The sequence below is a fragment of the Cygnus olor genome, chromosome 1 (assembly GCF_009769625.2).
Source record: "Cygnus olor isolate bCygOlo1 chromosome 1, bCygOlo1.pri.v2, whole genome shotgun sequence".
NCBI lineage: Eukaryota > Metazoa > Chordata > Aves > Anseriformes > Anatidae > Cygnus > Cygnus olor.
In genome coordinates, this window is record NC_049169.1 from 115,974,333 (window position 1) to 115,997,966 (window position 23,634).

Here is a 23,634-nt window from a genome sequence, read left to right on the forward strand (position 1 = left end):
CTCCTAAATGAGATCAATACAAGAACTACGAAGTCTTAATAGCTGCCGTCATTATCCAGAAGCTGATATTTTCAAAACAAGCTACATCCCACCAATGCCTTATATGTTAATATAACTAGAATTTCACTGCAAAATTCTAAAGCATCCAGATACTCCAGAAGTCACAACTACATAAAGAGACCTAGAGAAACATTCATGATTCTTCGGCTAATTCTGAATACTTTTAATGGATTGTACAGATTTCAACATCTGGTTTTACAGTCTCAGCTGAAATATATCATATTCCATACAGACATGATACACATTCATCTAACAGATGGCATCTTCTGCCTGTCGAAGGAGCAACAAGAGACCCCAAAAGGCTCCTGCTGGTTAACTTTTCAAAAAGATGTGTTTCTTGGCTAATTGCGGTATGAAAGTACTTGTTCAAAGAAGCAGAATGCATTCCAAAGTATTGCTCATAGGCCTCCCAAGTAAGTTTCACAGAGGCACTAGGATCATATTGCAACAAAAGGATCTTCCAATAGTACAAAGTTAACTGACACTTTTTCTTTTTTTTTTTAAACTTTCCAGTGTATAAAATCTGTTTTTGCACTCCTTCCTGTATAAAGAAGCATTGGATTAGAAGCTAGGCAGAAGCTTTACCAGGTAAAATGAAGATAAGGGGTAAAAACAGAGACAGTTAAGCCTCAGCTAAAACCTTTCATATACAACAAGAATTTTGCAGTATTCCCTTCCCCATAGCCAGTTATACTATGTTAGTTATGTTAACTATCAGACCTTAAAAAAAAAGTTTTTTAAAAAGTCAATTTTAATCTGTGCACTTCCACCTGAAAATGCAAGCCTGAACACAGTAGGCAAAAAGAAAATCCCGTTTCAAGGAAAATAACCATCTCCAATATTCACATAGCATGCATTAGAGATTTCTAGGACTGAACTGCTGACATTTTTATGCTGTTAGAAGCTTACACATATAAAATATCTGCTGCAAGCAGGATATTGTCATATCAGGCTTCCTGAAAACCTGAATCTGAATGTATGTTTAAACCAATCTTCTATAAATCACTTTACATTAAAAAAAAAGTCTACAGCCAGATGAGTTCTTTTTGTCAAGACAGAAGTTACAAGCTAACAACAGGTGGTGTTATAGCGATGGCTCTTCTATTTTGATCTTTTTTGTTTGTCCATTAGAACCATGTTGCAGATCCTGCCTTTTCTTTTTCTGCTGCTGCAACCTTTCCTCTTTCCTCTGTAGGTAGACGGTTGTGTTATCAAACGAAGCTTTGTAGAGACTGCTGTAGTGGCTGTCTGCACCGACAAATCCTGCAAGTGGGCAAAACAGGAACACAAGACAAGTGTTAATTTCCTTAATGGTCTCAGCAATTATTTCCTGTGCTGGAATTCTAGACAGTGGTATTTCAACTTATTTACTGTGGTCCTATCCACTGTACTAAACATCAGCATTTACACTACGTAAGCCCTGTCTGACTTGGTAAGAATCCATCCTGAATTCACATTGCCAAGCGCAACTAAGCTGAAAAATGCCTACAGAGGCAGGCACATGACTGTCAAGCAAAGAAAGCACACAATTCTCTTGGACACTTGAAGAACTTTGAGGCTCCTGTTTTTAAAACTACTGCTGTAGCAACTTATTGTTAAGACATCCTGTTGGCATTCTTCCCCCGCGCTTAAACACTGCAAAGGGCCTAAATTACTATGCAACTGTCCTTAGCTGACTTCTTTCCTAGAGCACTAACTTAAAATAAGCCTGAAGCAGTAGACTTCAAACGGTGCTGTCCTACAGTGCATACATACGCACTTTTTAAGCATTCACCCCTCGTGATTTTGCTACAGTTTTGTGAATCCAGCATAACATTCTTCGCAGCATGTCCAGGACCGTAAGCTTATAGGATTAAATAGGCAACTATTATCCCCCCCCCAGAAAAAGAAAAAAAAAAATCACATTGTTTTTTGTAGATAATACCGCAAGAGATTAGCTGGCTAGGTCCATATTTCTAAAATTTGTTAGAGTACCTATCTGACAAAGCTAGTTACCTCTGGCTTCCCTTTGTGTTCTTACCTTCCCTCACTTCCAAAAAATCTTGTTTATGAGCATGGAAACCCAGTATTTACTATGGCTTGGTCCTGAAGCAAGCGTGCTACTCCACAGTAATGCACATACAGCACACCTTTGAGTCTTGGTACACAAACATACCGACTCTCCCTCGCTGGTACTTGGCAAAGTGCATGGTTTTACTTTCAAGGGTCTTGCACTCACACAGTAACCAATTGACTGGCCTCTGGCCCTGGGACGAATTGCACGCTGTCATTTTGGATATCCATTCAAATGGATATACTCTCTACTTGATCAATCTGCACTAAATCTTGTTCTACCTTTTTCTGGGATCGGTTCCAACACAGCGTCAAATTGTTCAACACTTGCTTCCAGACCGACCTAGTTGTCTTAAAGCCTACACAGTTAGCAATCAGATGAAACTGGTCTGCAGAAAGTGAAAAGAAGGCTACAGAGATATAAGAAGACTGGGTTTAAGCAATATAATGATCACCCCTTTTAAGAGAAGTAACTACCTTCTCAAGCACTAATTACGCACTGGAGTAAGTGGTTATCATGTGAGCCTCCCCTTACTAATTAACAATAATAGATCCTGTCATTTGAGCAGTCCTCCTCTCCCAGCTGCAGCAGGCTATTGTGTATCACAGTAATTTGCTACACTGCCAAATTATGCTGGGAACCTCTCTCCCTGTCTGCTCGTACTACTTCTCTGTTGCTCATTTTCACTCAGCCCTTGTACTTTTAATAATCTGCCTGGCTCTAACTATCAAGTCGGCAACACCTACATGCAAACACTCTCCCTTCCAAAAGGGTACTTGATTTCCTTTTAGATTTCAAAGGCCAAGCACAACCAACTTAATGGCAGCTATTATCTCACTATCTCAACCGTACTTCTAATAAAGTTTCATGCTCAGGCAAGAGACAAGAAAACAAACAACAGTTTCCAATATCACAGCAGTAAGACAGACTGCTGCAGCTCTGTAACAGGGTGTTTATGTACAACCGTATGCTAAGGTGTCTATGTGGAACAGTTTTAATGCTATAAATACCTATACCATTTTTTGAGAACAGTAACCTGAACACCCTTTAATACCAACACTAATTTCCACACCAGATGGAGGGATGGAGCTGAGGAAGGAAAACTGAAAGATTATGCAACTTCAAGAGAACTGACTTAAACTCTGATCTTGCTTTAGACCTAAAATTGCAGTTCTTACACCTTCAGGCCAAATTTCTCACCTTCAAACACTGTCCAGTTGTCACGCAGATATTTTGACATCCTCTGTAATCCTTCATCATCAGTTACAGGCTGGGAAAAGAAGGAACATTGCATGATATTCTGTGCATAACGAACAAGGAACTTGCAGTATCACAGCCAACTGAAAAATGCCACAGATGAGCACAGTGAAAGGACAGCGAGTTGAAACCCCCCAGAATCTTAAGCTCCTTTTCTTTTTTTCAGGACCCCCACAGAAACTTGTCCTGAGTTCACCTGTTCTTCCTGGGGACCCTGTATAGCTTGAAAGAAAGAAAATGGACTCTCACTTACTAATTTGTGAGGATAAGGAATACCAGAAGGAACGCACTAGTGTCAAAGAACTTACCTAGAAGTGTAATTTAAGCCCACCTTACAACACACAATTAGCTGGGGACTTTAAAAATTAACAAGGAAGCTCCCAGTCATTTAACAGGCTATTAGAGAGAACTTGTTAGCACATCCCTCAACTTAGACTCCCTGTTCTATGGGAAAAAATAAAAAATAAAAATCCCAGGATGCCTCAAACCCCAAAATATCTCTCAGAGGCAGGCACTGAGAGGGCTGCGCAGGAACCATTACTGAGCAAACCACAAGGAGATTTTCTTGTTTTGTGTTTTTAATCAAGCGTAGCACACAGAGAGCACAGGCAATGATTTAAAGTACTGAATGCAATGGCTGACAAGCACTCTGCTTCATCCTACTATGCTAGATGTTAGCTTTACTGGAGAAGAGGCTGATAACAAGCTCTCAATGGCTATGTATAATGCAATTATACAGAGGTGAGAGAAGTAGAAGGAGAGGTATCTAAGACTTCTACTCAGTCTGAAATAGAGAAATGCGTCATTCAGTTTTCATGGAACATAGCTCACTCTGTTTTTGTTACGAGGTCAAGACTAAACAAAACATCCATGGTGTTAGGGTAACAAAAGTATCTACCTTCCACTGTCCATCACACGGTCTGTACAACTGAAGAGGGGCTTCGCTATCTTCCTGCAAAATCCAGATATCTCCTGCTTCCTCAAATGCAATGTCCCAGCCTTTATGTTTCAAAGAGATTTGCTGTCTGTAAACTAGCTGCTGGGCAACGGCATCAAGCTGAAAGATGTAGACTGTGGGAATACTTTTGAGAGGAAAAAAATTAATTACCATTATTAGCAAATCCACCTACTGCCATCACTTGTACAGCAAACTACAAACACCCACTCTAATTCCAAACCGAGCTAAAGCAAAGTCGTTAGAAATTGCAAAAAATACCGTAACACTACAAATGCAGTTTGCTTACATGGTCGGAGGCAGAAGCTGTAGATACCTAACATGTCAAATGGATTTTCAAATGTCATATCAAAGAAAAAGCAGTCAATACTGCCTCTTCTTTAGAAAAAAAAAAAGGTAGTAAAGGGAATTTAATCAGGATTTACATGGGGAGTGTTTCATCCCAGCACAACTGGCCTACAGGGCTTCACTTGAAGGAGAATGTAACTGAGCACCAGTATACAATAAAACAAGAGAGGAATTACACACCATGGAAAGGAGGAGGGAATGAGAGGGACACAAAACCTTGAAGTGGCTGAAAATCAGGATTCTAGCACTGCGCTGGCAAGGCACCCACCTCCACCTCCCCTGACAACACTCACTCCTCTAACAGCCACAGCCTCCTTATACAGAGCTTCCTAATCTCCCCTGGACAAGTCTACAGTGTGCCAGGCAGGACACCTCTGCTCCCTCATGGGCAGCTTACAAGGTCTACAAGACAACACTGTTTAGAAATGCTGGGCAGTAGAGCTGGAAATAAAAACCTGACAGAGCACGGCGTGGCCCCTGGGGGAACTAGCACAGGCATAGCCCATAGCTGACAAGGCCTCCACTTCCAGAACAGGTCTGGATGCCCACGCAGGGAGCCGCTCAGCCCGGCAGTGCACGTGATGGGGAGAAGCTGAGGCTTCTCACCCTGGCACAGACCGAATTCACTGAGGGGACAGATGATTTCACTGTATGGGCAGCTTTGGCAATCTCCCTCTGTCCTGTTGGCAAGCTTTTGTCAGTGAGAGCAGTTTTCTTGGCAGGATTAAGGTGCTGTGGAAAGAGAGGGAAAGGCTTTTTGTCCATCCCTGCGAGGTATTCCCCTGCCAGTGGGACTGTAACGTTCCTCAGTGCTTGGCCCTCTGGCTCCTGAGTGCTTTCCTCATGCAAACACACGCATTTGAACATCCTGAGTGCCAGGCAGGGCTCTCACATCCTCACCTCGTGTTCCCTCCTGTGAGGGAAGGGCATCACAAGTTCTGCAAAACTTAACTATGCCAAGTAACCTTCGTACTCACTTCTGCATTCAAGCAGAGGACAAGCACAAAAAGGACTCTCAGGTTTCCTTGAGGCCACAGGCATGCCTATAACACTCAGAGATTAACAGTACCACACACTTCAGTCTGGGGAAGCGTTATTGTATCCAGCAGGGAAAGCTGTTCCCTCCTTTACAGGAGCTGTGGTGACTTTAGCCAGTATTCCCTTTATTCTTACCAGTCACACAGAACAGCAACATAACCTCCTTGACAGCAGTAGGCTATTCTTGTCACAGTGTATTTCTAAATAGGAAGAGAAAAAGAAACATCCTTATAAATTAAGACTGTTTTAAAGGCAGAAAATTCACTTTCAATTTCATGTCTTACCCTTTAAAATTTAGCACGTATCTTAACTTACAGCAAGTTAAGCAACGTAATTACATTTAAACTGCAGTCAAGTATATTTGTGTACCAGTGTTTGCTGTTTAATGAAGCTTTCCACATTCACAGCCATCGTAACAGAGACCAAATGTAAAGGTTTTATTGAGCTACTCTCAACAGACAAACCAAGAGAGAAGACAATGAAGGAAAGTATGTCACCCTTAAAAATTCTCCCCTGCAATGTTAATGGAAAAATAAAAAATAAATAAGGGCATTAAGTTTGCTTAGCCAGGCTATCACACTAGCAGCTTGGAGATTATAAACACATTACATTTGTTACATTTGTTAAAAAAGACGATAGTGATGCATTGCCAAAATCCTTGCTGGGTTGCCCCTGTTCTCAACCTGCATCTGGGTGAAGCCATACTGCCAAACATGAAACATGTTCTGAAGAACAAGGCAAGACTACCTCTGGCCACTTTCCTCATTAAAAGAAAAACACCCACAAAAGAAAAAACAAAAACAAAAACACCCTAATTTATTCAGAAGATAAATAGTTTTATCTGGGAGAGAACCAGGGCAGTATCTCTGCTGGATAAACCGTACCACTTGAAATATCTAACAACTGATTTGGGGCTCCTTGAGTGGGAACTAAGAACTCGAGATGAGCACAGAATCTGCGAGAAGATGCCCTAGGGTGCTTTTTTGAAAGTATCTACCATATAACATGAAAGATGAGACTGCAAAGGCAAAAAGGCTGGTTCTCAAGTATGTTTTTACACTGTAATAACACCAGCATTTCTGATTAATAAAACCTTCTTACTAGAGCAGTAGTGAGTTATTCTCCCTAGTTCAGGGAGAATGCATCGTCTTGTCCTCAAGACCCCTTTTCCCTCCCACACAGCCTTCACCTCTTCCCCTAACGTGACACTGGTCACTAGACAGAGCCTCTAGTTTACCAGCTTAAGCTGAATTTTACCCTTTGAGCTTCCAGCTGATGTACGGGAATCCTCAGGGGACTTACTTCAGAGTTTTGCAATCAATCCAGGAAAGCCAAACAAGCTCTATAGCCTCCAAACATCCAACTCGGCAAATTTAACACAAGAAGCTAATTCTTTTGTCAACAGTACACGACACAGCTACTCCAAGATGAACCAACAGCAGGAAAGAAAGCTAATTAATGGCATAATTATAGCTGAAAACCAGAGTTACATGGAGCATCTCCAGCGCAGAAGAGAAAAAAAATCCATTGTGTGACGCAATCTTTAGGGGGGAGGTAGGGGAAAGCAAGAACAGCAGCAGGCACACTGCTAGCAGCACATACTTCTCACTCACATACTCGACCATTTGTTTGGACAGAAGAGGACCACTTTCTAAAAGCCATTATCAAAAGGATGGTACGTTTCAAAGCTCTGGTAAACAGATGGGACTAATTTCTTGCTCCACTGCAGAAATACGAAGTTGTTATTCCGTATTTAGCGGTGAGACCCAGGACCCCCTGTATAACAGATATAAAAAATGCTTGCAGTTTCAAACACTGAGTAGGATGAGGATGAGTGGGCTGAACCAGAAAGGTTCACTGTAGCTAACACATCTAAATGTAGTTACTGCAGCGTGGAGCCACTTACACCATAGCTTTAAAGTGGAACTGATAACTCCTTTCTAAACCACCAGCCGGTTTTCTAGACATTTAAGGAAATAAGCCAAGATATTTAAAAAAATTAAAAAAAAAGATATTTATTTCTGCTAACAATGCTTCTCTCTGCCTGTCTCATGACAACTCACACAGTAAGCGCAGTGATAGGAAGTGCCCACCTACACAGTTCACGCTTTGTCAGAGAGACAAAAGGTTTTGTGAATGCAAAGTATGCAGAAGCTCTCCCCACCCCTCACTGGGGGAGGGAGGAGGAGACTTTGATTTTAACCAAATGTTACTCACAGCTGGACAAAGACACATCTTAGTAAGCTCTTTCCTTTCCATGCTTCTTTAATGGTAAGTTAACAATCAGTGAATTGAATGCGAGGCCCAGAATAGTATCTTGTTCAAGGACAAGCCTATGAAATCAGTTAACTTAAATAAAAGCTCCAAGAACAGCCTGTGATAAACAGATGTTCAGTTGATACTCTCTTAACTTATTCAGCATTTCTGTGCCAGTGTTATCAGCCCACCAACAACTTAAAATTAACTTTTGATGTCGCCTGTGAGAAGAGGTAACCCTATGAAAACGTAATGTACTGGAGCACTGGGGTGGAGTTGTGCAATTCACGTTCTGGACTTTAAACAAGCTTTTGCTGTCAAGAGGATCAAATGAGGTGAAAGCTCTGAATCAGGATAATATTTATACAGTACAATGGAATGAGAGAATTACTCCCATTCTAGAGGGAAAACGAACTGGGAGTCTGCAACCTATCAGCTGAAACCAACACTGCACTGCCCAAGAACACATCTCCATTCCCAAAACACACACACACTCATCACCTGCCAACCAAAATAAGCCCACATTTCTGCACTCATATGGCCCACCGTTACTGTTGATTCCATTATCATTATGCTTCGTATTGTGTTTCAAGCTTCGGTGCATTCATAGTGGGTATCGATGGTAAAAAAAAAAAAAAAAAAAAAAAGATGTGATGTGAAGGAAAGGAGAAAACAATTACACCCCCACCTAATCTTCAGTTGCCAGAGTCATTAGCAGATGGTGTGACAGCTACAACCTACAAAGTGCTGACTTAAGAGTCTGTTACCTTAAATTCAGACTATAAATAGCACACTAGGTTGTGATGATGATCCTTGCCCTTTGATACAGCTGGATGCACAGTAGGGCTAAATACCACTGCTGGACATCAATTTCTCTGGCATTTCTAGCACTACAATGCCAGCAAAACACAAGCTTCCTTTCTCCTTTGGTCTGGCTGGCCATCAAGACAGAAACAATCTCTACGAAAAATTACTATTTGGACAATCTTTCCGGGAAGCCACCCTGCCGATTATTAGATATTTCATATGGTGCATTAAATAATGATCACCACGCAGGCTTAAAACAGTATAGTTGGTCTGACAGAAGTACATATTGAAAAGTGCAGCAACACAGCATGGAGGTGGCAACCCACAGCATGAAGGCTGAGATGTCATTTATCTATCTGTAATCACCGGGAGACTGCCTCTTGCACATATATACCAACTGGGTCAAGCCAACTGAGCCTTCTGCACCCATAACTAGATTTGCACCACGTTTACAGGGAGACAGATTTTAAAATGCCTGTAAGAACCGGTAGCAAGCAGAATTATGCAGATTCAAGGAATAGGTCAGCACAAGGCTTCCAAGACCACAATTAGAAGACACATAATGCATGAAATGGGGAGAAGAACTGTAAAACACTGCAGAAATACAGTTGATTAACTGATGCGTTATATTTATTAACCCACAGTTTGTGTGTATTCCCTTTTGGTCACTGTTTACTCACACTGGGAACAGCTGAACAGACAGCTCAAACAAAAAACGAGCATCCCAACTTTCTACTAAGAGACTCCATCAGCATATGAAGAGCTTCCTATAGAAGGAGGTATAGACAAGGCAAATATTACTGAACTATGTTCAGAAGCCTTCAAAAAAACTAGAGTTGGAGCTTCTTTTCTTTTAAATCCACTCTTGCAAGCAGTATCAAGTTCTTTCCTGTAACATTTGTTAGTTTGTATTACATTTGGATAAACTTATTTGTAAGCAATGTAGTTAGGGTTCAGTGTAAGATCAGAGGTGGCACTAAAGGGCATGGTTTAGCGATGGGACTCGGTAGGTCAGGTCGACAGTTGGACTTGACCATCCTGAAGGTCTTTTCAAATCTTAAATGCTTCGGTGATCCTAAGCGCTGTTAATTTACATGCAAGCTACCTTACTAAGTGCTAGGCCAGTCTAAGCATCTAGTCACATTAAAAACAATAATGACTCCTTTCCTCACAGCACGTCGCTTACTAGTCCTCAATGATCCAATAAAGCTGTAAGGCAAAGTATTAAAAAAAAAAAAAAATCTTACCCTGAAAATAAATGCCTTACAACATTACTGCGAGCATAGATTCAATGGCTACCAGATAATGCACTCACATTAGCTACTTTGACCACAAAAGTTAGAACATTTTGGCTTTGAAACTCTGAGACACTTCCAGAAGGCTACGCATGGCAAAGTAATTTTATAGACCTCAATCTTAATTCTCCCCTACTACCTCAAATCCTCCTGCACCCAGACTACGCAAGGATAGCAGCTAGCTGGTCTTGTGACCTAATTTATTGCACCCAATTTTTGCTAGTGAAAAAAAAAATGGCAGTAGCTACTTCAAAAAAAAAAATCTATTTCAAACACTACACTCAAGTTGAAATGAGCCAAAGACCCCATGCATATGGGCAGAAGTTGCTTTTAAGTATGTTTTTCAAGTTCAAGAGCAGGTTAAATTGTCCGTATAGGTATTATCACGAACTCCTGCTGAAAGGGACCCAAGAGCAAAAAACATGTGTTCCAGTATCTAAGCTTTGCATGCTGTGATGCAAGTGGCTGCCCTCAGGGCTTATGTACAAATAGAAATGAAAGTTGCATGTTATTATTCCAACACAAAAACAACCCTGCTGATGTCTTTTGCTCAGAAAACTTGAGTTGTTAGGTCTGTCACAAGGAATGTGGTTCTTCCATGTGTCATGCTCCCAGTTCAGTAACTGGGAATCCCACTAACAAGATCAGGCCAGACCTATGTGAACAGCAAAGAATATCTGAGAGATCCCTACTGATTCCTGTCTGCACAGCACAACAGACTTCAACTAACCGAAACAACAGCAAAATGCTAGGGAAGAAAGACACAACTGTTCAATGACATTTCAGCCTGGATATAAATTCTGCAGCGTTTTGGCCTCAACAGCCATACATGGTGACAGGCCTCCCATTCACCTAACAACAAGGAGACAACCCTGGTCTTCAAAGACAAAGATTGTTAGAGATTCACGTTTAAAACAAACAAACAACAAAACACCCAGAAGGATGAATGGTAAGACAAACAACCCTTAAATAACTTCACGGATTAGTACCTGGCTTAATATAATGTACGTGTGAGGGACAAGAACAAGTGCATTTCACTGCCAATTTGTCATGCTGTTTCACGTGACAAGAGGTAACAGAACTAACAGATCAAGCACCGCTGGAACCTCTGCTCACATCGGATGTGTGCCGCATCAGCAGCCCGAGCAGGCTGCAGTAGAAGCATTGCTCCTGGGGTATTCAATTTTCACCTGTGACTCATACATTTTTGTTTTGGACACTGTCCAGCTTCAGAACAATCCAAAACAACAATCCTAGCAGCTTGATCCCCCCAGACAGTAACATTTCAGGTAACTGACTACAAACATTACAAAGCTTCTTTTTGCTCAGAGAGAATGCAAAATGTTGCTCAAGTTGCAATTTAAACATTTTTAAAACGGGTTAATTTTTTAGATTTTTCCAGTGTTACAGGATATTTTCTGGCTAAGAGATTAAGGAATTTGTGTTTTCTGAAAAATTATTAAGTGAAGGTTTGTTTTGGTTTGCAGAACTTCTATTTTGCAAGAATTATGAACAGCTGCTTTTAGTCACTGTTTAGCATTTTTAGAAATGCATGGAAGACAAGAATGAATGTCAGGGACTTTCTTCCTTCCCCCAAATCTCAGGCTATTATAACAGTTTCTAGGTCTTACGTAACTTCCAAACCCACTGACAGAAACGAGGCACTCCTAAGAAATGCGACAAATGCTTTTGGGAGTCACAAGGATCCAGAGAACAGCAAAAGCATTTACACACTCACAGCTCATCACACAGCCGTACCTGGTCTGTTTTGGTTGCATCAGGCCCACAGACACTGCTTAGATGACAGCAGTAGACTTCTTCCCCGCTTTTATAGTGCCAAAGTCTCAGAGTGCCATCCTGGGCAGATTGAAGCGAACACAAGTTGATTACCAGCAGTTCCTCAGGCAAAGAGTGGCCACTTGTGGCCTACAGCTAAACCCTATTTCCCTGAAGAGCTTCTCACAGGAGTTGCTAAATAGTCACTTAGTTAAGACCTCAAGCTGCAGATAAAGCATTTTAATTAACATAATTTTCCCCCTCAATTCTAAATTATTCAATCGTGCTAACTTTAATTTTCCCTTTGAAGTGGAAATTGTGTAGCTGCAAGAGTACATTTCAAGTCTGTCTCCTATAGCACAAATAGCACAGCAATATAGTGATCAACATTTTAGCAGCAATTCTTTGTGGTTGCCCTTCTCCACCCCTACTCTTGTTATCACCCAAATTCTCATTTGATTTAGTAACCTCCTGGAGAGAAGCTAAACACCTCTCTTCAATGACTGTTTCTTCCAGAGAACTTGCTAAGAATGAAATAGACACACAGCAATAACAGTACAGTTGCTTAGAGAAGGATGAGAGGAACAAGAGACAAGAGCTCTAGTGAAGCAAGAGCAGTGGCTGAAACCAAATGCTAAGAATTACTACAATCTTCACAGAAAACATTGGTTTCCTCCTACGTAGTTTCGGTAGTCTGGCATACAAAGACTATTGTTTCCCTTCTTTTAGATCAACTCCATCTACTCACTACAGGTTGCTCAAACCTCTACAGGTCTGGCATGACAGCAGGATCCCATCAATTTAAGAAAGGGATTGACGGGGGTGAAAACACTCACTTCTTCAGTTGTCATTCAAGCATTGTGTAGTACTGCACTGCAATCTCTACACAACATGCACTAGAAATACGATGAGGACATACTTCAGAACAAGTCTCACAGGGGAAAGCAAGTGGGAGAGTGAAGAGGGAACAGTTTTCTCAAAACCTCTAAAAAAAAAAAAGCTTGGATTCTAAGGCCATTAATTCTTAAGACACTCATTATCATGGCAGGCTGGCATAATATTCATTTGCCTCAAAGTTGTTTAAACAGTCCAATGATTGGAATTTGTCTGTGCTCCAAAGCAAGAGTTAATGATGAAGAAATAGCGAGGACTTGGCAATTTCTCCATCCTGAAGATCCTAATAAGAAGCCAGCTTCACTATAAACATTGTAAATGGCTTTTATGCTCTAGCAATAGAATGACTAAACACTGAAAAGAAAGCTAAGAAAGGAAAGGAGGGGGAGAGAAGGCAAGCTGGAAGCCATGAGAAATTATACTGAGTGTACCAGGGGACTTGGGGGAAAACACATGCAGACAATGGTTTTAAAGTCTAAACTTCCAAGAAAAATATTTTTTGGAAGAAATTGCAATACGTACCCCAGAAGCAGACAACAGCAGATCAGGATAGTTGGGTACTACTAATATTCTGCTTACAAACCTAAAGGGAAAGAAGTCAAATGATGAGCTCTCTTGCATGACACTCTGGGGTCTCTAAACACATACAATGAGAAAAAATACTGATTTTAAAAAGAATTTTCTAATAAAAGACAGGTTCTGCATATGAGCCATTTAAGAGAAGGAAAAAGTATGTCTACAGTACCTAGTACAGTATATACACTATACAAACTACTGATCCACTTAACAAAAGAATTATTTTCCCCACCTGCACTCGGAGCATTCTACTGACTCCTTCCCAAATGAAAACATTAATATTTAGACAAAGAAAATGCCAAGGCAGACAGATTTACTCGGATAGCATGGTTCCCCTTCCTCAATTCATGATGTAGATTAAAACCACAAATCAACAGATGCTTTTAAAACACTTCAAAAGTGATGACTCAGCTTTCAGCTACCACCTCTCTCCCATCACAGTTGGAGAATAATCAAAAACAATCTTTTACAAAATTTTTAAAACAAGCATTTGGCAATTTACCACCAGTGTCTACATTCAGACAGAAAGCTTGTTTTTCAGAAGTATGTAATATTGCTACGTTTACATTCACTTGTCTGTGCTGAGTAACAAGGACCTCAACTTCTGGAGCTTATTATTATCTTAGAGCTCAGCAACATAAAATGCAGTGCCCTGAGCGGAACAGTACCCGAGTGGGACTGTCTTGCTTTTGAAAAAAGGCGTAACTTTAAGGCCATTAAAAAACAGAAAAAAAAAACCACACAAGAAGAGATTTGGTCACTGTAATGATAAACTTCCATGACAAAGCAGCAATAGCAGTGCATGGAGGCATAACGGATCCAACAAGAATCACCACGCACCCCACCAAACTAAGAAAATCCAGAACTGTGAAACAAGACTGGAGCGACAGATGATTTATGTAATCCTTTTTTTATTCATTCCCTTTTTAAAGATTGATTTTTTAAATGTATATCAAGCAATTTACGCTAAGTGCCTTTCCACTGTGGGGCCACCGATGAACTCCCTGCATGGACACGATAGTCCCAGTATAAAAACGTCCTTCTGGGTATCAAGTCCTATTCATTATAAAGTACAACTGTGTACATAGTAGGTGGAAAGATCAGACATGGCTGCGTAAATATGCTACAGAAACCTACCTGATCAAAGACTACTTAGACCTTTAACATGAGCAGTCTGTTGCTTTTATACTATGCCAGGTCTACCCAGGTTAGACAACCAAATGATGTTATTAAAATCAGACCGGTACCCCAAGTTAGTCCGTGTCCAAAGTGCTCTACTAAAACACCTTGCTGGGTAAGTTAAGATAGGTTGTTACCCGTATCTCAAGTCCCCCAGTCACACTGTCTAACTCTTGTTCCTGGTATAGCAAGTTGACTACACCATGTTGCATCATCTTATGGAAGAACATGCCTGGAAGGGTGCTGTTATCCCCAAGTAAGCCAGCAGCCAGACAAGGAGAATTAAATGTGTTCTGTGCCCTATGCAGGGTCATGTCTTCTTTGCTTCCCCATTGCCGTGGACTTCAAAATTTAGCAGTAGACAAGACAAAAATACTGCACGACCCCTCAACAACAAAAAAAACTTCAAAAGCCCACAAAACTATATAGAAAAGGAAGGCAAACTCAAGAGACTTTGAAAATAGCGCAACTGACAAACATTTTAAGAAGTAAAATGTACAGGGCCTTTTTAAGTCTATTTGCCATCTTCTTCATGGGAGAGCTACTGAGAAGAAAAGGGAAAGCACAGTCCCTCCTGTAGGCTAGTAATGACATACCAGCTAGCAGACACCCCTTACTGGTCTCCTAGCAGGTCAGAGCGCACCCGAATCATGTCAGTGTAGGTAGCAGGTTGCCTTGCCACCTTCCCCTGTTCAGATCACCGTAACTAAAAGGACCTTCACTTCAGGAGGAAGAAGAAAGGAAGGGAAGGGAAAAAGCATCCTTTCTGACTTTCTTTTTGTACAGAGGGATCCCTGCATTTTATTAGACACCGTGGCAACATGAAGTTTTACAGTAATATCCCCTATGACATCTTCTATATATCCTTCTATATGTAGAAACGTTCTTGCCCACAGCAACATCACAGTCTCAAGAAAAACACCACACTCCTTTTCTCAGCTGCTAGAAAGACTAGGAAACTACGTTAAAAAACGTGATTCCTGGAATTTATTTTACGGGACCATTTTATAGCCCCTAGCTCACTGTAGTCTGATGTCTAGACAGGAAGAGTGCTGTTGTTATTTGTTTGGATTTTTTCACTCCAACTCTGATCTCTGCACTCTGCATCAAGTTGCCATTAGATTACCGGCTGTTCAGACCACAAAGCTTCTCACTTCTTATGACTAAGACTGCCTTGAGCTAACAACCCCCAAGCTCTGGAGTCTTTGTAACCCAGACCTGATGTTTGATATGATTTGGGCACTTAATCTATTGAGGCACACTGACAAACTGCACACAGCGAACTTACTCTTTGTGTCCCAAGCAGTAGGATACAATGTTATAAGGAGCTTTAGTCAAACTCACTCTGATCTTCTCATCTCTATCCGCAGTTAAGATATAGCGGTCGTCAGGGCTCAGTGCCTGTTGGTAAAAGGAGAGTTTCAGTACCCAGCAGTTCAACGTTTGTTTAAACACACTTTTTCCTAACCAGAAGAGAGAAGCAGTAGATTATCTGTTTTTCTTGACTCTGAATTGCGGGTGCAAGCGTTAAGCCATACATTTCCACCTACAATGGAAGCATAAATCTTGATGACATCAAGAGAGCATAAGTCTAACGACAGCAACTTTCTTGCTCACTAAGACAAGCAGCACAGACTAGTGAGTCCCGTGAAAGCCTCTGAGCTCCAGCACTACAGCAGAAGTCCCACTGTATCTTCAAAAGTTAGAAAGTTATCACATTGAAGAGCTCAACTGACATGACAGTCTGGTGAATTGCCATATGCATTCCATCTCCAAGTCTTCTGTGGCTGTAACACCAAGAATTTTTGAATAGTCACACTCCCAGAACAGACAACCCATATGCTTGCTTCCTTTCCAAAAATTAGCATCCAGACACAAACTCATCAAGAAGAAATCCAAACCATGTATGTCATTGTCCTGGTTTCAGGTAGGACAGAGTTAATTTTCCTCCTAGTAGCTGGCAGGGTGCTATGTTTTGGATTAGAATGAGAAGAGTGCTGATAACATGCTGATGTTTTAATTGTTGTAGAGCAGTGCTTACACCAAGCCAAGGACTTTTCAGCCTCTCTCTGTCCTGCTAGCGAGCAGGCTAGGGGTGCAGCAGGAGCTGGGAGGGGACAGACCCAGGACAGCTGACCCAAACTGGCCAAAGGGGTATTCCATACCATCTGACGTCATGCTGAACAATATATAGGGGTGGCTAGCCGGGGTGGAGGGGGGGGCCGGCTGCTCGGGGATAGGCTGGGCATCGGTCAACGGGTGGTGAGCAATTGCATTGTGCATCACTTATTTCGTACACATTATTACTATTAATACTATTATTATTATTATTGTTATTCTTTTCCCTGTCTTAATAAACTGTCTTTATCTCAACTCACAGACTTCACTTTCCCGTTTCTCTCCCCCATCCCGGAGAGGGAGGGGGGAGGGTGAGCGAACGGCTGTGTGGTGTTTGGCTGCCAGCCGGGCTAAACCACAACAGTCATTTATACCTAAAGCAAGTAGAAACTCTTGAAGAAGAAAAAAAACAAAAACAAAAACAAACACCACACCACCACCCAAAGTTGGGACAAAGCAGCAATGAAAGAACTTGAATGCAAGTTTTAGCCCTGAAGTGGTCAGGTAGCTGGACTTGACCTTTTTTTTTTTTTTTTTTTTTTTAAGTCCCTTCCAACTGAATTATTCTACTCTAACTGGGAATGCAATGCAGGTTTGTACAGCAACTACATGGAGGTACACGCTTACCACACCCAGTAGCATAGACAAGTGCCCCAGTTCAAGTTTGCCTTCTGCTTGTGGCTCTGTTATTGAGTAAGAATAGACATCACCAGATTTGTCTGCAACCAGAATTTTATCCTCAGCAGCTGTAATAACGACGGATGTGCATCTCCGATTCACAGACCTGAAAGAAAAATGGCACAGTTTGAACAGCTCTGCATGGGAACTTCAGCAAGTTTGGATTCAGACCCAGCTAAACAGATTGAGACAGACTAGACGAAAACCTATCAGATGCCACATCCTCAAAGCAGCAGCAATGAGAATAATGTTACAGTAAGGTATGCAGAGGTAAACAGCACTTTTGAGACTTCTTGGATCAATAAACTATACGATAGAAAACACTTGAAAGGTGGGAGAAAAAAGTGAAGCATTAAAGCTGCTTGTTTGCATTTTGCTTGCTACTTTCTCAGTGGAGCATTTGACTAGGCAGCCTGCCAGTGCTTTAAAGAAAGCCTGGTAGACTTTCTTGTGTTCTCTCTAATAAAAATACAACCTAAACATGTGGAAAAGAGAAAGCCAGGTAGGAGGTCTCCTAGTACAACTATTTTGCAGCAACACAGGTAAAAACTGCAGCGAGGCTCCAGCTGCCACTTTGTACTATAAAACAAAGTCCTCTGGGAGCTTTACAGAGTCTTCCTCCTCACATGCAATCACACAGTCAGAGAGATACAGTCTCAGGGTGTCTTCTCCCTGAACTGGAACTTTGACTTTCCCACATCATCATCCAGCATTTTATTGTTCCAGTAGTAGTGTAGCAGGTAATGTTTTTCTACCAGCTTTTCAGATAAATTTAAGGACCACACAGGTCAGAAAACAAGTTTTATAATAGGTTTAATCACAATTACTCTCAAGAAAGTTTCTGCAAATTAATAGCTGTTTTTATTACTATTATTCTTTCGTTTTCAAAACACCTCTTTTCCAAACCTCTTCATGTCCTGAAAGCATTGATATATGACCGCCAATTATGGGGATCATAGAGAACGGCCATTTCTATTCACCTGCTCTGAAATTTAGTGACCTCTGATGGCAAATGAGCAACAAACTGCATTTCAGGTAGATAGATATAAATTCTAGTATTTTTTAGTGACTGTGTAAAGTAGTACCATAACAATGGGAAAATGTATAGGACACGAATGCCTGCTAACACATTGCAGGCTCCGGCAGCACAGTGTCAAAATAGGATACCTTGCTAACAAGAAGTCTAATTCCAAGTTTAGCTGTACTGCCTTTGACCTTACAGACAGATCCAAAAGTTCCCGTTGTCTGAAACGAGCTTATTAGGAGAGCTAGCACTGCGTGAAACCTTTAATACAGCCTGCCATAAAATTACCGCAAGTTACATAGGTGAATTTTGGCATTCTTTTTTTCCCCACAAAGAGACCCTTTTTCCTGTATTCCCAGTTTCCTAACAGGAGGTAGCAACGTTCCCAAATATCCATCTGTGATTCCAGTTGACTCTCTAGCAGAAAATAAAAATGTCAAACAATTATCCAATGGCATCTTACAGGCAGGAATAACAGGGCAGGGCAGCAGGGAAAAGAATGCACAGTGAACAGAACTTGTCATTTCTGGTTTTGCCAGTGATTACTCACTACAACGCTGGTTAAGCCACCGAAGGTCTGTCATGTATCCTACACACACAACCAACCTGAGTAAGACCCCATTTTATATTGCAACCAGGGCCTTGCCTTCATCAAGATCACCAGAAGCAGAGACCTCACATGCTGACTTACCTTCTCAGGAACTCCTTCATGTCATGGTCCTTCTTTTTTTTTTTTTTTTTTTTTTTTTAAACAGAGGATCATTACAAGCAGCAATGAAAAACTTGTAACTGGAGGACCTCTGGTGGACAGCCACAGACAGTTTCCTCAAGAGAACTACACTTACAGAAGGAAGTTTGCAGTAGCTCTAAAAATATGCTTTTGAGTTCACAAACTCCCCAAAATGTCTTCTGCTCCAAATCAACAGAACCAGACAGTGCATTCACTGAACTGCTCAGTGTCACTCTTAAAGACCCAACCGCAGCATTCACTAGGAGCAAGTAAAGTTTCAGTTCTTAAAGATGCAAATGCTGTCTTCTGGAATAAACAACAGATTATCCTTTTCCCGGCCAACAATACAAACTCCCAAGATCACTAAATATGCTTAAATACAAAGGGTGGGGAGGAAAGGAAGCTTATCAATAGCAAATTCATGCATCCCGAGTACTGCTATTTCATAATTCTAATTTAATCAGCCATAGCCTCATTATGAAGAGACAAGCAACATCCTGCTTCCTTACCTGATGCTAATACATTCCCAGGAAGGCTTAGTACGAAACAGAATCAGACGTTTGTTGTCATCTGTCAAGACAAAATAATCTCCCGATGAAGAGAAGGCAAAAGCTAGGATGTCATCGCTTCCTTTATCTGTTGGTTGTCCATCCTGTCTAATAGAGAGAAGGGGAGAAAACGAGTTCACAACCTGAAACACGGTTACTGAAATCCTTCAGAAAAGGTTTTTCTTACACTACCAGCATGAAGGAATATGAAGAACAAAGTACAATGTTTAAAGTTGTATTTGAGCTTAAAATGTTAAGCCAACTTGAACATTAATGCAAAGGTACAGGGATTGTGTTCGCACCTTACAGGCCAGCAGTAAGTTTTGTTTGTTTGTTTGTTTGTTTTGTTTTGTTTTTTTAAAGAAAGCTGTGCTTCACAGAATCTTAGAACGGCTTGGGTTGGAAGGAACCTTAAAGATACCGAGTTCCAACCCCCTGCCATAAGCAGGGATGATACCCACTAGATCAGTTTGACCAAGCCCCATCCAACCTGGCCCTGAACACCTCCAGGGATGCATTCCACCTCCACTTCTGTTCCAATGCCAACAGATACATGATAGCCTAATTTACAACTTACTGAAGCTCACAGAAAGAAAAAACAACTTTTGGAAGCCATAGCTGAAGATTTTACAAGATGACTCACAGAGGCACAACTTCACACAAATAACAAATAATTAGGTTCAAAAGAGATCTCCAGAGACCACCTAATCCAACCCTCTACTGCCATTAGGTCAAATTAGAGCAGGTTGCTCAGGTCCCATGCAGTCAAATCTCAAATATCTCTAAGAATGGAGACTCCACAACCTCTCTGTATTGTGTTAACACACTTAAGTACTCCCATGTTGAAAAAGCTTTCCTCATAGGTCTCATCCTGACCTTCTGCGCAGATACAACAACCTTATCTGTCTTCTTTATATCCTCTGCTCCACTGCTATAGACAGCAACAAACTTTCCCCTTAGCATTTTCTTCTCCAGGTTGAACAAGACCCGTTCTCTCAGTCTGTCCTCACACACCAGATGCTTCAGGCCCCAACTATCTTGGTGGCCCGCTGCTGGACTAGCTCCAGCTCATCCATGCCTATCTTATTCCCCAGGGCCCAACACTGGACATGGAACTCCAGGTCTCACAAATGACAGAGACAAGAAGAATGATTTCCAGTGGCCTTACAAGGTGCACTGCTCCTAAAACAGCCTGGTGTGCAGTTGGCTCCCTTTGCTACCACAGCATGCTGACAACTTATGTCCAACTTGGTGACCACCAGAACCCACAAATCCCCTTCTGCAAAACTGCTTTCTACCCAGACAACCCTTATCTTGCTCCCCTGCCTGGGGTTAGTCCAGCCGAGGTACACAATTTTGCATTTGCCTTTGCTAAACCTTATGAGGTTCCTGACAGTCTGTTTCCCAAGGTGCTGAGATCCCTCAGAAGAAGAGCCCTCCCTTAAGCACATCCGTTGCTCCTTCCAGGTTTGGTATCACTACTGAACACCACACAATATGAGCACCAGCTGAAGACAATTAGCTAGTGTTTTAAACAGCACAGCCTCTCTATACAGTTTTATAACGTAAATAAAAGCTGCTACAAGTAAGATAAACCATTCTTCTAAACTAAAGAGGATGGAATGTAAGCATCCAGGACTACATTTATACCTACATTCTTTCAAAGATGTCTCCACTTTGCAATACAGGACAGCGCATAGACCTGACAGCAACAGTGACTACACTTGGAACCAGTATCACCATGTGAGGACCTGCCCTCCGCTCATACCAATTAGTACAGACAAGACACAGCACATCGCTGCATCCAAATTAAGACAGGAATCCTGCTTTCCAGATTGCTTGTCTCTGGACAGTGCACAGTCCACCACACCAGGTTCCATCAACCCATGAAAATTCTTCAGAACACAGAATTCAAGCAAAGTGGATGTTTACAGACAGTAACTTTTTAATAGTTCCAGCGTTCTTGAAATATTTAATGGCTTTTTGTAATTGGGATGCAAGTTTTATGTTTCTTTCTTCCCCATGGTGGGAAAGAAAAAGGCTGAGAAGAAGGAAACTGTTTCAAGTCCTAAGCCTACATAGTTCTCTGCTTTAAAAAGCATTAGGGTTCACCCCACCAGATCTTGATACAAGTTTAGCAAAAAACAAGAAAACTGCCTACAGGACTAACAATGTCCAGTGGTTGGATTTAAACTAAGAAAAAGACCTCTTCATTTTTTGAAACCTTATGACCTAGAGAACAGACTTGAAGGAAGATTGTGTACTGTTTTTTGTTTCTTTTTTTCCTGCCTTAGATGGTCTAACAAAAGATGCAGCATTGTAAGCATTGTCTTGACTAACAAAAGTCACACAAAATCATTGACTACACTATTGGTGTTTCTCTAAAACAAAAATGAACATGTATACAGTCTCCCCTCTTGAACTAAACCACAAATATGTGTATCTATGTACATCCATCAGGAATAGCAAAGACCACCTGGCCATCACTTGTTCAAGGAGTCATCCCACGGCTTTGTTTTATTATCTTCACTGCAACATAACCTCAGGAACAGATGCACCATCTAGGAAAACACCGGATCATTTACACTTATTTTCTCACCGTTTGTTTTCTAAGGCCTTCTTTTCCACATTGGTGCAATCATACACGAAGAGATTATCCTCCCTGCAAATAAAAAAAACAAGAGGCTAAAATCACTGGAACTAAAACAAACCTGAGTTTAACCATTAAGAGTGTCAACTGTTTTGGAACCTTTTAGTATTTTATAGTTATATGCCCAAATGCCCCCTACCTCAAGGAACTAACTCCATCAAATGTGCTTCCCAAGTGCTAAAAGAGCGGAGGAAGTTTAAAACTTTGCATTGCACACACAGGGCAAGAAGAAACTATCACCTTTTGGCAAAGTAACCCTTTTCTTTCAGAGTAAGTTGCACATACTTTGTGAGGTCATACATATTTGCCACTAGCATTTATCCAGATGTTTATGGACAGGGGACACGCATCTGATGGCTGCCTAATCATGCCAAAAACAAACAAACAAACAAACAACTTTAAGGGATAAAAGTTTAAAGATGTTATTTCAGTAGTTGAGAATGAATACATGAAACGTCTAAAAGGGTGCAGGAATCCTTACAGGAACTGACCAGCAGGTACAAGCAAACACAGAGAGCCTCCTGCACACTTCTACCATCTCACCCCAGCTGCCAGTTGAATATCCCCAGAACGAAGGCCCTCACACCCAGGAAAACATTCAGTACGAAATCATAGAATAGCTCAGGTTGGAAAGGACCTTAAGGACCACCTGGATCCGATCCCCAGCCATGGGCGGGGACACCTCCCACCAGACCAGGCTGCCCAAAGCCCCATCCAGCCTGGCCTTGAGCACCTCCAGGGATGGGGCACCCACAGCCTCTCCGGGCAGCCTGTCCCAGCGCCTCACCTCCCTCACAGAGAGGAATTTCCTCCCAATATCTAACCTACACCTACCCCTACCCTCTTAGTTTGCGCCCATGGCTCCCAGTGCTACCCCCGCGCACCCCACGCGAGCACCCCACCACCGCTGCGGGCACTGACCCGTGCTCCCGGTACCGCGCCGCCAGCAGCCGGCTGCCCCCCGCGGCGGCCATGAGCGGCCCGCGGAGCGCCACGGCCGGGCCGGGCCCGGTGCCGGCTCCCCGCCTTCCCCCGCCGCCATCTCGGCCGCCGCCCGCCATGGCCGCCACGTGCGGGCGGGCGCGGGGCGATGACGCCCTGCCGGGCGGGCAGAGGGCGCACCGCAAGATGGCGGCTCCCTCGCTGCTGCGTTGCGGACGGGCGGCCGCCCGCCAGGTGAGTCCCCCGGGCGGCGGTGGCGGAGCCTCCGGGGCCAGCCCGTTTTTCCCCGTCCCCTTCCTAACCCCCGGGGCTCTCCGCCGGCCCCGGGGTGAGCGCTGAGCTGGCCGCTGTTTTGCAGGCGCTGCGGCTGGAGCCCCCGACGCCCCGATGGGCGCCCTCCTCGGCGGCGCTGTGCACCCGGCCGGCGGGCTCCGGGACGCCGGCGGACAC

General features: G+C 42.3%; 1 protein-coding gene across 1 annotated transcript; it reads right to left on the reverse strand.

The window, feature by feature from the left end:
- Positions 1-211: 211 nt before the first annotated feature.
- Positions 212-23,318, reverse strand: WDR4 (WD repeat domain 4). The gene is made up of 11 exons (XM_040545405.1): positions 23,164-23,318; positions 22,192-22,254; positions 19,554-19,700; positions 17,240-17,396; positions 15,783-15,895; positions 13,262-13,322; positions 11,828-11,926; positions 5,847-5,911; positions 4,269-4,452; positions 3,314-3,383; positions 212-1,323 (listed from the first exon to the last, which is right to left on the reverse strand). Exons 1-11 carry the CDS (start codon positions 23,301-23,303, stop codon positions 1,145-1,147), a joined length of 1,278 nt encoding a protein of 425 aa, XP_040401339.1. The 5' UTR covers positions 23,304-23,318; the 3' UTR covers positions 212-1,144.
- Between the last annotated feature and the right edge of the window lie 316 nt (positions 23,319-23,634).

Bases quoted from the DNA above. Each gene is read 5' to 3' on its own strand.
- WDR4 (XM_040545405.1), bottom strand. From the start codon at position 23,303: ATGGCGGGCGGCGGCCGAGATGGCGGCGGGGGAAGGCGGGGAGCCGGC. The intron at 22,255-23,163 runs GTCAGTGCCCGC...TTTTATTTGCAG, and splicing joins GCGCGGTACCGGGAGCACGG to GGAGGATAATCTCTTCGTGT. The intron at 17,397-19,553 runs GTAAGGAAGCAG...TTTTTCTTTCAG, and splicing joins TGGGAATGTATTAGCATCAG to GTCTGTGAATCGGAGATGCA.